We start from the raw sequence: 15,399 nt of genomic DNA on the forward strand, positions 1-15,399 counted from the left end.
TGGTAAGTTACGAGACGTTTGATGAGTGTTGCAAAGTGGAGACGTGTCCGCGAGTCGTGTCACAAGTGCATGGATTTAGTCAAACGAGGATTTTTTTTCATTTTAAATTAACTAAACTAAAGACAAAAAGTGCTCAAAGCGATGTCCAGTTCCACACCAAAGTAAAAGCATGCACGTCGTCACGTTACATTTGTATGCTGCGTTTTAGACTTTACAGATGAATAACGCAACACATGAAAGGTGTAACAGCGGGAACGGCAACGAAAGGCGCAGGAAAGGTGCAACTTGAATGGCACGTGCGTGTGGTTGAGAATAATATGATTTTATAGAGGTGCGTTCAGGAGCTCGGCTTGTATTCCGGTGATAGCGGCGGCTCAGCGGGCTGTCTCTGCAAGGTGCCTGACTCGTGCGGCGCTTTGCTTGAAGAAGAAAGCGCTTGTCAAGTGTTTTTTTTTTTGTTTTTGCGCTTTCTCTCTCTCTCTCTCTTGCGTGTAGTGCCGTGGCCTGACGCGCCTGCCCCGGTGGGTGGAGCGCGGGCAGATGTTGGGGTCGTGTCTTTTTGATATGGTTTGTTCTTTTTCTCACAGACCACTTCACTCGCAGACAGTGCCGGGGAGATGTTGCACTGGTGCCGCGGAGAAATCCTGTTTTTCCTTTGCCTCTCTCAGAAGCGCAGCGGTTTTTCTTTTCTTTTTTAATGCAGCGATTACGATGGATACAGTGTTTACCTAAAAAAAAAAGTCTCAAGGCGTGTGAAGGTACAGCTCTTCTCTTTGAACAGCAAATGTAAGTCACAGAATTAATGCTAATCCGCAAAGAAAGTCGAGGTTTTACAATGTGAAGTAGTTTTATAATTGAGGATGGCTCATGGAGTGAAGGGTTTTGACAGTGTTTGGATAGAAATGTAGATTTAAACCTCAGAGCAATGTTTACCTGGGATTGCAAAGTGACACAAGAAGATCGAGGTGTCATTTTGACAAGTTGATAGCAATTTAAAAAGAAACAAGTGCTGTTAAACATTGCAGGAGCAGTAAAAGCAGTAAAAGAAATATGTCTGTTTAGTTTGGAAACTATATACTATATACGGTATGTCAATGCACAATTGTATGCTTAAGTGATTAGTTTGTGTTGTGGTACTTATTTTCAATAGATGAGAAACTAACTTCTAGCTAATGAGTTTGTGTGACAGCCAGGGCTGCAACAATTAAACAACTAATTGTCCAGTGATTGTAAAAATAATCATACTCCTATTTTGATCATTGTTATCTGGACTACAGACTCCAAAACAAATATGAAAATAACTTACTAAACTTACTAAAGCATAACTAAATCAAAATGTAAAAAAGGGAACTACAAATAATACACTTAATCCACAAATACTGCATGTGTATATATATATATATATATATATATATATATATATATATATATATATATATAACATGCAGTCATCATATTTCAACTTTTGTTTTATTGGTTGATATATTTAAAAAGCATCAATATACTAGAGCTGTTAGTGGTCGACCAAAGAAATTAATGTTCAACTAAAAAGACATGGCCTTTTTCATCAATTATTCGACTAAAAAGGAGCAATAAGTAGTGCTAAAAGAGCTCTCAAAACTGATTTTCTCCTAAATCTGAGCACATTTCTAATCCAAAATGCTCACTAAAGATTGTGACATTGCATGTTTTCACACAATAACAACTGTGTAAAAAGCAGAACAATCAGAATCTGTCACATCAAAAACTCTTCACTTCATGTTTACAGCCCCCTTGTGTACAATAGAAATAATCATTTGACCAGTCGACTGATTGAAAAAATAATGTGTGACTAGTTAATGACTAAAATAATCGTTAGTTGCAGCCGTAGTGACAGCAGGCAGGTTTTGGGATTGAATCTGTGATTAGTCAAATCAAAATCCCCCCAGTTTTTACTGCTGATTGTCACGGCAGAAGTCCAGTTTGGAAAAGGAAGCCGAGTGAACGAACGCTGCCTGTTTTTCTGTGACTATTCTCTGTTCCTAAGGAATAAGGAAAGTTCATATAAAAGGCTAAAAGAGCCACCTGCTGGGATTAAGTCAAATGAGTTCAAGTGTAAACCATTCATCATCACATTTGCATGACGTGTGTAAGTAGAATTCGTTTTTCTGAACTACATTTCAATCCAAACATGAAGTTGATTGCAAATTCTCTTACTTAAGTCGCTCATTTTAACACCCGGAGTCAGAGATTACTTCTGCAAACCAAATTAGCCTCTTCGCCATCTCCTCGCCCAAAAGGATCCAGATATGAAGTAATATGCTAATCGTGTCTGACACCTTTTCATGTCTTTTTCCAACATAACTTAAATCCTCACAACTCTGGGGCAAAGCGAGGCCAAGGAAACAACTGGCCGGACAAAAAACGGACTAAATTGTGCTGCTCTCCCCTCGACTGCCTTGATGCATAAAAGATCCGACTAATTCCACTGTCATGCAACCTATCTCCATGCGTCCGTAACATATGCACATCTGTTTATAGGGGCCCCTTTTGTCTCTCAGTAGTGACAGTGACAGGCACCTGGACGATGTGTTTGATTGCCTATTCCCTTCACAACGCGTCTCCAATTTCATGGCTGTTAGGTTTGTTAATAAGAGCGGCGAGAAGAGAGCGTTGTTGAGGGCCAACCGCACACTCGCTTGAACTCTTTGATTAGAGAGCACTATTTGTAATGCTAAGAGGCATCGTCACATGTCAGGTAAATGCACACGCTCACAGGATATGCTCATTGCTGCTTTTTTGACAGTGCGGGACGGGATGGATAAAGCTACGGGGCTGGAAATGAACGCATAGGATAAAACGCATTTCTTTGTGTGTGTAATATTGTACCGGGGTCGATGTGCGTCGTTCTCTGGGGGCTCCTGCTTCAACATAAAACGTGCACAATATTATTTGCACCGGTTGTGCTCTGGCCCAGCAGTTTTGAAGGATGGGTGAAATTCAAAGGACAAATCCTCCTTTTGGGACAATAAAATAGACTTTTTAATTTCGTCTTAGAACATAGACACAAAAGGATCTGTAATTCAGTTAAGGCCTTGAGGTGTGTTTAGTCACTCTTGGGAAATCCGCCCCATGCGTTTGAAGAGGTGTATGTGTTCATGTTTTAGGGGTTTCCAAGCTTTTTTCACAGAGGGCAGCAATTTGAAACATATGGAGGAACATTTGTTATGCATTTTATGATTCACTTCACTAGCAGGGACCACGCCACAACAGAGTATGAAAGAATATTTATTGATAATAACGACGATGGAGCTCGACGATGGAGCTCGACGATGGAGCTCGACGATGGAGCTCGACGATGGAGCTCGACGATGGAGCTCGACGGTGTAGCGACGATCGAGCACAAGAGTTGGCTGGGTAGAGACTCAGGATGGGGGCTCTGTCTCGGGTAATCAGCCCGGCCGATTCAGAACCTCCCCTTCATAGATGGTGTTAAGGTGAAGATGATGGGGTGGGAGGGTGGGGTCGAGAGAGCAGAGACGACAAGATATGCTGTGAATTGGCCTTGTAAATAGGGCTTCTGGGTAATTAGAGGTGTGGTTAGAGAGTGGGGCGTGTTTACTAGTGGAGTAGAGGTTGAGGCGTGGTCCCGCTCCTGAACTTCACTTAGCGATTAACATCTCCAACTCCATTTGCAGAATTGTTCAAATCTTACTTTAAAAAAAATCCTACTTTTGGCTATTTTGCACGAACTCTGAGGAAGTCAACAAAAAAATTATCTGAGGGCCGCATTTTGTCCCCGGGCCATAGTTTGGAAACCCCTGTTTAAGGTGGTCAACAATGTTTAAATTAAAAAAAAAATTGCACTAATTATTTTTATAAGCACTTATAAAGCATTTACCTTATTATGTATCACTTGGTTAATGAGAGCAGTTTAACAAGCTGCTTATTAATGCTCTTACAAACATTTTGTGCAGGGTTTATTAACACATGGTTTTGGTTAATGACCTAGTAATTGTCTAAGTTAATTATGCAAATGACTAGTGCTTATTAATGCCTAATAGTTTACAGAGGAACTTGATAATAAAGTTTTACAGAACTAAGTAAGAAAACCATCTGACACATCAATATCAACATTTTTGTAAGTTAAAGCTTTAGCAGTTTTGAAGGGAAAAGCTGAAAAAATATCTATTATAGTTAATCTTGTATTTTGGGCATAGTTACCTTTTTAAATCACAAATTAAGGTCCAGCCAAAATTAGTCATAATTTGTGAGATCTTAGAGCTGAATAGCTCCAGGCAAAAGCAACAGACTAAACAGGCTCAGGAATATTATCATATTGATTAAGTCTGCAATTTAAATGAAAATCAATTAGGTCAAATGATTTAAACAGAATTACGTGCATTAGCTCCATTCATTATGGGCACTCAGACAGAGCCTGAAGGAAAGTGACTCCACTTGCAGTTATATAAATGAATGATACACGGCATATTCATGATAACAAAAGTCGGCATTTTTAACAAGTTAGAAGCACGTAGGTGGTGCATTAAGATTAATAATCATAACTAAACATTTGAAGTCCTAGAAGTTGTTTAATAAGGGCAAATCATAAGATATTTTTTTTCAAAACACGGTTCAAGTTTTTTAATTCTTCACCGCACTGTTTACATGCAGCAAAGATCAATGCACACCTTGAAGCAGCACTGACAGTGTGGTGCCTGTTGATTTGAGATTATTTTTCTCTGCTCATCTGCTGACGTACTAAGGCTTTCGTTGATGCATTTGGATAAACAATTACAGAAAATTCACTGAAATTCACTTTAATAAATACCAAACCTGGTAAATGGGACTATTAAATACAGTAGTCCCTAATGATTGCACAATGAAGATGCTTAAATGTGTTTTGTTTGTATCGGGATGAGTGAATGGATAATGAATGAGAGCATGTTTTGTTCCTCCCAAAACCAGAATATGTTTCGTTGTAGATTATATTTTGCTTCATGTAAGCAGGTTATATGACTGCTCCAAATCAAGGTCTTTTACTATTATGAGCAAATCACCAAGGCAGCTGTCTGCTAAATGCCATATGCGTATCCAACACTAGTGCAGAGAGGAAGTCATGATTTATTAGAGAATAAGCCCTGGTGAGCATTAAAATCAAATCCTTCTGTTCCGCAGGATGGCTCACAGCCTTCCACAGCGAGCTGCCTGGTCCTGGTCTGTGGCTGCAGGGCAGTAAGCTGCACCATGACACACTCCAACAGCAGCGCCCTGACAGGAAACTCCAGCGGTGTTTTAGATGGATATGACTCTGGGGGCAACATTTACAGACCCTTCTCTGTCTTCAGCGTGCTCACGCTCACTCTGCTGGCCATGCTGGCTGTGGCCACCTTTGTGTGGAACCTGCTGGTGCTGGTGACCATCCTGAGGGTGCGAACATTCCATCGAGTGCCTCACAACCTGGTGGCCTCCATGGCCATCTCCGATGTGATGGTGGCAGCTCTGGTCATGCCCCTGAGCCTGGTGCATGAGCTGAATGGGCGACTGTGGAAGCTGGGCCGAGTGCTGTGTCAAGTGTGGATTTCCTTCGATGTGCTGTGCTGCACAGCCAGCATCTGGAACGTGACTGCGATAGCACTGGACCGATACTGGTCCATCACCAGGCACCTGCAGTACACACTGAAGACACGCAAGAAGATCTCCAACTTTATGATTGCGCTGACGTGGCTGCTGTCCTCCATCATCTCGCTGTCGCCGCTGTTTGGCTGGGGTGAGACCTACTCAGAGGGCATGAAGTGTCAGGTCAGCCAGGAGCCCTCCTACACTATCTTCTCCACCTTTTCCGCCTTCTACCTTCCCCTGTGCGTGGTGCTGTTTGTCTACTGGAAAATCTACAAGGCAGCAAAGTTCAGGATCGGCTCCCGCAAGACCAACAGCATCACTCCAATGGCTGAGGTAATGTGAGATAACCCTAAAGCCATTAGTCCTGTTATAAAGCCATTAGCTCCACACCATGGGTTCAAACAGAGATTCATAGCCTACATGTTTGTCAAAGTAAATCCTTAGAATTAAGATCTGAATCATGTTACATCACAAAATAACTGATAAGCTGTGAAATTTCCAAACTAACTCAATGTTGCACAAGCCCCATTCAGTCTTATCCTTTAATTGCCAGCCACTTACTTCCAAAAGGGCTTATATTTGAAATGCCACAGATAATGCTGTGTTTTTTTCTTCTGCTGTGACATTTGTACCGACTGTAACTCTTGGGGAAAGTAAAGCCATTTAGGAAGTTTGCATTTGACCTTTAAATGATCCTTCTCAAAACAACATTGGGCATTTCATTTTAGCTTTACGTCGAAGTGTTTCCCCCTGTATTGTTCACCATTCATCAGTGTCAAATTAGTCTTTACAATGAAAACCATGTTGCAATGGTAATACCAATGGTCTATTTTTCCTAATAAGACATTTGAATGTGCTGCAATGTATCTTAAAACTGGTTAAATAAATGTAATTACTTTTTTTTAAAGAATATTAGTACATTTCTGATTCGTATTATTGAACACACAGCCATTAATGTCTCCTTTAATCATACTGTACATCTGCCTTTAAATGTACAGCTTTTTAAAGTAATAATCATATCCTGTTTATGTCATCTGTTTAACTCTCCTCTGTCAAGTATGATTTAATAGCATCTAATAGCTTTTTCCATGCCATTTAAACTCAGTATCTCATTAGTCAGAGGAATTATCAGAGCAATTCCGCTCATCACCATATTATGCTCAGTATTGCGCATAGGTCAAAAAGAAGATGGCTAAAAATACCTCCTGTGTCTGTAATGGGCAAGTGCACCTTCCTGGCTTTGGCACATCCCTCTAAAAGGCTCTAACTCCAGCTCTAACACCATCTAGCCAAACTTATAATCAGGCAAATTATCCCTATCGAAGTTTAATTTCTCTTTTTCTGGCCCATAAATTGTAGTCCTCCACACCAATAAGCTATTATTTGAGATTTTTATTACAACCTCTGGAGGAGTTGAAGTCTGCACATTTCACGCTCTTTAGTCGGATTGCATCTGTTTGCATATTTTCAACCTTAAAACAAGCTCTCAGTTTTGAATGGAGATAATAGTATTATCCATGCAGGATTAGTTTAGACATGGAAGTGCGCTGTTCATTGAATATTTGTGTTTTTCATTGGCATGAAGTGATATTTATACACTTTTGTGATCAATTTCACTGCCTTTTACATGTACATTTTAGCACATTTCAGACGTATTGAACAGATATGATATAATTATTGGAGAAAATATATATACAATTACAGTTTTATTCACACATAAACTATTAATTCAAACAAGAGTAATGTTGATCTGCTGAATGATTAGATAATAACTAAACTTGATTTTTTTGTTTCTTACATTTGGTGTCATTGCAACCCAAAAAAGCACTCAATATATTCTCTTCACGTTCTAAAATTTGAAAATGTCTTAATTTGATATTCAGGGCAAGTTTTTGAGACATATCTAGACTTTGATTGGAAATAGCTCCACAAACTTAAAATAATGATTCTAAAATCTTCTGCATCAATCACATCATTGCTGTTGAATAATGACACCACGTTTTGAAGCTATTGTGAAAACATTTGTATTTTTATGCTCACATAGAAATCCAGTTTTCACGTGGACAGACCCAGCAAGCACAGAGAGACAAACCAGGTCAAAACATGTGTAATCTGACAGTTAATGATGCCATGCAAGTACAACCTATTGTAAAAGAAAATGACAAATTGGATCAAAGTATTCCAGTCAACATGGACGCTGATCTAAAACGGAATTACACAAGACTCGGCGCTGGGAGAGTCTCATCTCAAGTCTGATTACACAGCCAATCACTCCGGGCTCCACGGTAGTTAGGCATATGCAGCTTTATTAGATGCTTCTGCTTTGGGTAGACACATCAGCAGCATGCCTTATGTTTGTGTCATGATTCTTATATCCGTCAATTACTGGTGCATGAGACGGGAGGCAGATAGATACACTCTGCTCGGCTAAGCGCTTAAAGAGAGAGATGCTGCCAAAGCCTCCGCCATCACTGATAATAATCCTGCTGCACTTGTGAATTTGCAACACCTACTCAAAGATCAAACATGCACATACTAAACGTACATGAGAGCAGAGGAGCTGTGCAAATAACGGACTAATCAGAGACAGTGTTTTTAGGCCACTGTGTCTATGTGGGAGCATTTTTTTGGTCAGGTGACAGATGAAAAGTCCATAATCAAATACTGAATAGGTTTTTGTAAACTATTCATGTGAAAGGAGTGGAATTTTAAAAAAAAGTTTCTAATTTAAAAAACAAACAAAATCTATATCTCTTGTTGTTTCTGAGGATGCATATTGATAGTGCTCATGCTCTACACCCTCCAATGCGGCTCCTGCGCCATCTGGGGTTCTTTGCCCCTTTGCCTGCATTGTTTGTACTCCTTATGTTGTATAATTCACAATTAAATTCAAGGTCTGTCTCTTATTTAAAACTATGATTTATGTCTACATTCAACTATCTCTACTGTGCCATTGACAATATTCACGAGCAAGGGCCACCAGGGCCGGCCCAAGCCTTCAGGGGGCCCTAAGCGAAAACATTTTTGGGGGCCCCTCACCACGTCATCAGAATCAGTTTTATTGCCATTGTCAGTAAACAATTCACATATGGGAACTTTCTTCAACGCAAACAAAGCGCACCAAAACTCCAGGGCATCCGTTTGCCAGTTAGTTTATTCTCAGCACCTCACAAGCTCAAATATTGATAACTTAAATCCCACAATGCAACTTGGTATTCCGCTGACATCACCTCTACTCCCTGAACAAATAACACACCTCCCAGATATGTTTTTGGGCGTATTTGGGGGCGTTACGGGTCTACAGCCACATTAGCAGTTTAAATTAATGACCTTTTTTGTGTATTCTGCTGCATTTTAATGTGGTCCAGCCGGCTAAAGTAAGAGTAAAATGTTGAGGTTGTAATGTTATAAAATGATGATGTGATGAAACTGTGCCAGGAGAAAATGATTAAAACCAGTTATTAATACAATAGTGTACTTAATTACTCAATACAATATTGGCTATGAAAAATACTTATGGTCAAGTTGATTCATTTTAACTGAAAATGTAAAAGTAATAGTTATCCTTACTAATTTATCTTTTACAGCTCCCAACTGTTCCTTCTTGCTAAAGTGACAAAACAAGTTATGTTAAATTAAACAAATGGCATAAGCATTGCTTGATAACACTCATAAAGCTGCACAGTGCAAACATGTTATTCCCAGAGAATGAACAGAACTATAAGTGAAGGTCTAAACCCAGCTATAGTGAAGAGACTGCGTTTCTGCAACTTTGCCACTTTTATATAAAAATATATAGTATTATTCTATAACAGACGTAATCATAATATGTCTGGTTATTTTTCACTATCAATTTATTATGATTTATAACAAATAGTCTAATGATGCTTTTTAAATAAATGTAATGTCATGTTTGTTCTGATCAGAACGTCACACACTGGACTCCTGCATGAAACAATGCTGCGATGTGATTGGCTGATGGACCTTACGTGCATAAACCTTTACGTTCCTCTTATTGCACGTTAAGAAGTCAAAGTAAAACAGACATCACGAGTCACGATTGATCTCACACATGGTGATGTGAGAGAGAGGGACGCAAACTCAAACCCGCTCATCTCTGACTGAGGCTGCTCAGGGGCCCGGAACAGGGGCCCAGGACAGGGGCCGCACACTGTTCACTCCAAAGTCTCACGTCAGAGGTTCTGGACGAGACGGCGCTCGTCCGGACCGGATCTCCGCCTCTTAGTGACCCGGGGCACAGACGCCCCTCCCCGGCCTCACCTACAGCTAACACTACCGGGCTGGTGTAAATGTGAAGCTTATTATCTTTCATTCAGACATATTATTATGCGCGGGGCAGAGCTCTCGTCGCCTCCAGCCTGAGCGAACTAACGTGACAGAATCGTGTTGTTTCAAACAGCAGCATTAACCATATCTTTGTAAGAGAAGTTCAATACCTGGAGAGTGTTGTTGAGTTTGCAGTTTCTTTACATCGTCAAGAAGTTTCTTCTTTCGTTTTTCGGCATCGGGGGGATATATTCCTCTGGACATGAGGACCAGAGGAATATTCTGTTGTGTTTATGTTTTGCTCTCGTTCTCCTCGCGCACAATGAAGTTGACCAATCAGCGCAGGTTTGGTGTCTTGGTTGCCAGATTGTCATTACAAATAAATGTGGTTTGTGCGTTATATGTTACCGCTGTGTGCGCTGCCGCGCTATCAGCGCCACTACACTAGTGGCGCACGCTGCGCTTGCACTTCGCATAAGACGGGTTGCCAGATTGGGGGCCCTATTAACGCCTCGGGGCCCTACGCGGCTGCTTAGTTCGCTTATAGGCTGGGCCGGCCCTGAGGGCCACGACCACAAAATACAGTGTAAATGTGAATGTATTTACATTGTATATCCGACAAAGTAATTATGGTGTTGGGCATCTGAGGATTTTGAATTCAATAATGTTCATTTTTGTAACGCCCAAAATCACAACAGCAGTTGCCTCGCAGGGCTGAACAAAATTGTTAATTTTACCAGTGGAAAGTTGGAAAATAAAGTAAATGCAACAGTAATTAGTCAATAATACAGTTCATAGGAATTAGGCAAATGGATAACTGTCCCAGAGCATGATCCACTGTCCTTAGAACCTACATAAAAACCAAAAGGAAAAATGTGAAACCTAGAGGAGAACAACAGTGATGGAGAGATCCTATTCTGATGGACGACAGGCCTTAGATGACCCAGGTCAGGACTAATGTATTTGCAGATAGAGACTTAAGAGCCAGAAACACTCAAGACAGAAGGTTAGAAGGAGCATCCAGGTGCACAGGTCAGGGCTGTAGCATCTAAGGTCATCACTGGAACGCCAGCACATCTGAAACAGTAGCACTCTCTCATGTGAACAGCAATAGCTTAATGCATCAGTAGGCCCTGGGGCTGAGAGAGGAGCTGTACTTTTTATTTACCAGATATATACATGTTCTTTTTATGTATTTATTGTTAAAATACTGAATTTTTCATTAAATATTGTTTGGGCTTTTAAAATACTAAATACTGAATACTGAAGATTCTGAAGTAGTGCTGTCCAGGCCAACATATTATGAGTGCAAATCAAGGCATTTTAACCCAACACTTCAAAAACCTGACCGGCAAAACAGGTTTAACAGGCCATAACACTAGTGACTAAGTGCTTTAATAGGCTTGGACTCATAATAGGAATATTCCCAACATCTGCCAGGTATTTTTCAAGCACTAAACACATCTCCAGGTTTAGTCTCAAAAGCTCAGAAAGTTCATAGAAAGTGCCTACCTCATGGTGTGTTCATCTCTATAGTATTAACCTGGCTGGCAGAGTAAACCACTTGAAGCAGGAGTTTGGGTCTTGCACGTCTTCGTAGACATAGACAGTCTGGAGTTCTAAATCCACCTGTGAAGTCCTTTATTTGTGCTTGGATTTGACCACTCACTGTTTCACTTACTTCTGTATCAAGGACCATTTGGCTCCTATTTGACTCCATTTGCCGGTTGTGTCAGAGCGCAGCTTGTCTGCTCACCGCCTCATGTTGGGCAGGGTCAATATGATCTGGCAGGGCTGTTTATGGTTTTATGTGTCAGGTGAAGAATTTTAAACTCTAAACTCGAAGAAGCAAGAGTGCTATTGGGAATGTCTTTTAGTTAGTAATCCAAGCAGGGAGTTATGCAAACGCGTGGATATGTTTTTCAGCATCACATCTTGGCACGCTTTTTCTCATTTTGGCTATACTGCGTTGATGATGAAATATATTTTTTAAAAGGCTGTTTTACATTCTTTCATTGGAGGAGGTTTTTTGTAGTTTTTCCTGGCCGAGAAGGCGGGTCTAAGGACAGGGGACCCTGGGACATTGCCCCTCGTCCCTTATGAACATTGTTTAATCCGTTTTCACTGTCGCTCTCTGAGACAACCACTGTTGTGATTTTGAGCCTTACAAAGATAAATTGAATTGAAAATTGAAGTACATGGGCTGCAGGGTTTATATGTGCTGGGAATGAGAGCTCTTGGTCAAATAGTAAGTAAGGATTCTTACAGCAGAGCTGGAGGCTACACTTTTATTTCCCAGTGTGAATTGTAAGACTCTCAGGGCCTAATGCAATGATCTTTTTTTTTGTAGGGTTGAGAAGCAGTTAATTAAGTATCAAACAAGCACAAAGTCTGTCTAATTGATTGGTCTGATCAGGTTTCATTGATAAATACAGCTGTGTGTCATCTACATAGCAACGAAAGTTAATGCCATGAAGAAAAGAGAGTGGCACATGGACAGGAAGGTGGAGAGGAAGATGGAGATGAAGGTGGAGAGGAAGATGGAGAGGAAGATGGAGAGGAAGATGGAGAGGAAGGTGGAGAGGAAGATGGAGAGGAAGATGGAGAGGAAGCGAGCATGTGGTCAGTAAAAGGCATGCGTGAGGTCTGGTTCCTAATGAATTTATTAATTATCAGATAGAGACTTATCCATGCGTTTGTCTTCCTGAAGATGTCAAACAGGCTTCTACTCTGACAATGCTCAAATCTCAGCTGAAAACTGTTTTGTTTGGCTGTGAATATGACTGAAATGACTGAAATGATTTAATTTGCACGTTTCTCTTTTATGTCTTGAACTGTTTTGTGATTTCTGTATTTTAATACATTTTCTCCTGTTGTGTGAAGCACTTTTTTTGCCTTGTGTGCTCTACAAATAAACTTGCCTTGTCTAGATAAAAGGTTTACATTTACATTTACAACAGTAAAATATTTGTATATTTCACATTTTCATATATTATTGTTTCTTAATATCTATCAGGTTGGCCAATATGGGGATGCTATAGGTTTTATGTTTGTTGTTTAGTACAGGTCTAAGAAGCACCTGCCTATTATTTCCAAGTGGCAAATATAATTTCACTTGCGCATTCTTCATCCCAGCATCACTTGAAATACTTATATAACCCGACCTTCCAAATCTGTGTATTGAGACGTATGGCTGAACTACTGTAACTGTATATGAAACACGACCATGGTAAATATTTCAGTCAAATTCCCTAGGTATTCTTTTGTTCTATATGTGTGTTTCATGAATTATTCAAAGTGGTGACAGGGCAGAAAAGGCCACCATTCATCATCACAGCGGCTGCATAGCTCTGCCTGCACAGACACAGTCTGTGTTATTCATAATGAGAGCAGAGGACATCGCTCTTCCCATAGGTGCTGTAAAGTGCAGTAATGTGGCCCACATAGGACTCAGTGTTCTCACCTTCAGGATCTCCTCATGCCTTCTGCAGCCCTTACACCAGCCCACTGACATCAGGAGGTGTCTTTGAATGGACTACTTGTCTCTTACATAAGCCAGTGACATGGCTGAGGAGTGAAGTGGTGCCCCGTCATTTTGTTTTCTCTTATTTATTACAGCATAAATTATGCAAATAAACTATGGGAATCTTTACATCAGTCTTAAAATGAACTAGCTCCAGCAGTTTAACCTCTGCTATGTGCAATATGTGCTATGTGAACATTCTGACTATGTTGTGTTCCTATGCTTTAAGGCATAAGAAAACCATTATTAATGTATTAAATATCAAGACACCAGACATTCAGAATCAAAATTAATCTATGTTTCCCCATTTATTAATTGATTATTATATGGTGGCTGCTAATCCTCCTAGTGTACAGATTAAAAGTTGGGCATGCACATGAATACTACTCAATAACAACTTAAAATGGATCATATCATACTTTTTATGGTGATACCGGTATGATTTTGAGTGACTATGAAATTAAAATATCACTATAAAATGTGGCTGAAATGCATATGCACAATACCATTGTTTTCATAAAGCAGTGGCTGAGGAGAGGGAAAAAGTGAACCAGAATTTGTTGGTTTTGGGCTTCTTTTACTCTTTGGAAGAATGATGTTTCAGCAAAACCGCCCCACAACGACACTTCTCATATTAAATCTGACAAGTCATCTAAAAGTTTTCACCAACGCTGTGAGTGAAAAGATGAGGCAGCTCCTGTCAGCGCTTAGCCCTGATTGTCTTTTATTTTAGTTCTTGATCAAACCAAAGAAGATCGCTCCGCTTTGTGCAATTAGAGGAATTTGCTTATGTCTGAACCGCTGCTGTGATGTGCAGTTCTTGTTTTCTCAACACTGCGACATGTGTTATTATCAGCCCAATGCAGAGTGCGGACTGACTCCTCCACTAACTTTAGCTCACTATTTTCACTGTTTTCAATGACTGAGTTCACTCACAGTCTGTGTCATGTCAAAGGAGCATCCAGTCCCTGTGGTGCACAAAGCACGAAACGCCCACATAAACCTAAAACCTATTAATAATGTCTGACTGTCACAAAAGCAGGCCGATGTTGCATTGTAGACTACTTGTCATAAACATACGTACTATTAGTATCTACTGGTGTCTGCAATCAGAAACAACTTGAAAATAAATTGTTCCTTTTAAAATTTTCAGCAATAAAATGATGCAACTATTGTGTCGACCGTCAATTATAGCGTTATAAAAAATTTTAAAAATCGCCGCGCCCGAATAGTCAGTGTGAAGCTCCAATACCACTTCTTACTATATGTAGTAATAAAGTGATACATCTTAATAGAGCATGCCAACTAATGAGCACACAAACATATCCAGCCTACACACTAGAGGCCCTTCTACACAGTCACAGGATTCACTATTTATATTCATTTTACAATAACAAAATCCATTTATTATTTTATAGTATGCTCTGTTTATGGAGCAATTGGACAGATGCAGATTTATTCCCATGTTAATATGTTGATAGATGTGTTACATTTTGTGACCTTAGCGTTGCATCACACTGTCACTAATTCAACCGAGAGAAGACGATCGCACCATACTTTGTTCCACCGTGTCAGTCACACGTTATAATGTGGTCGCATCGTAAACCTTCATTTCACTGACAACTCTGTAACAGCACGGCAGCCTGCTGTATGCTCCGGCCCTGCACTTTAAATGGATTTACTCATCAGCTGTAGGCCTCAGTGACCTCCATTGATCCAGAGACATTTCACTGGCAGTGATCTAACTCTCTGCCTCTTGTTTCGCCCCCACACACTCTAGACAGCAACATTCACATTGTCCTAAGACTCGAGGGTGACCGGCCTGACTTTACCTATTACATGCAATCAATAGCTGTGTTGTCTGAGAAAACAGCAGATTACGTGGCGCAGGCTTTTAATCTCCACAAAGCGTGCGTTTGAAGTCACTGTTGTAGGAATAAGCTCTAGTTTGCTTGATACACCTGTTAATTTCTTCTCATCCATCTTTT

General features: G+C 40.3%; 1 protein-coding gene across 1 annotated transcript in view; it reads left to right on the forward strand.

Moving 5' to 3' along the window:
* The first annotated feature begins 737 nt into the window (after positions 1-737).
* htr5ab (5-hydroxytryptamine (serotonin) receptor 5A, genome duplicate b) overlaps positions 738-15,399 on the forward strand; it is a 15,136-nt gene continuing 474 nt past the window's right edge. The window contains exons 1-2 of the mRNA XM_072451364.1: positions 738-786; positions 5,158-5,934. Coding sequence (XP_072307465.1) covers positions 5,227-5,934 — 708 coding nt within the window. The 5' untranslated portion in view covers positions 738-786; positions 5,158-5,226. The remainder of the gene's footprint in view (positions 787-5,157; positions 5,935-15,399) is intronic.

Source organism: Eucyclogobius newberryi, unplaced genomic scaffold (genome assembly GCF_026437365.1).
Source record: "Eucyclogobius newberryi isolate DKJ021-1_F unplaced genomic scaffold, fEucNew1.0.hap1 SCAF_18, whole genome shotgun sequence".
Taxonomy (NCBI): domain Eukaryota; kingdom Metazoa; phylum Chordata; class Actinopteri; order Gobiiformes; family Gobiidae; genus Eucyclogobius; species Eucyclogobius newberryi.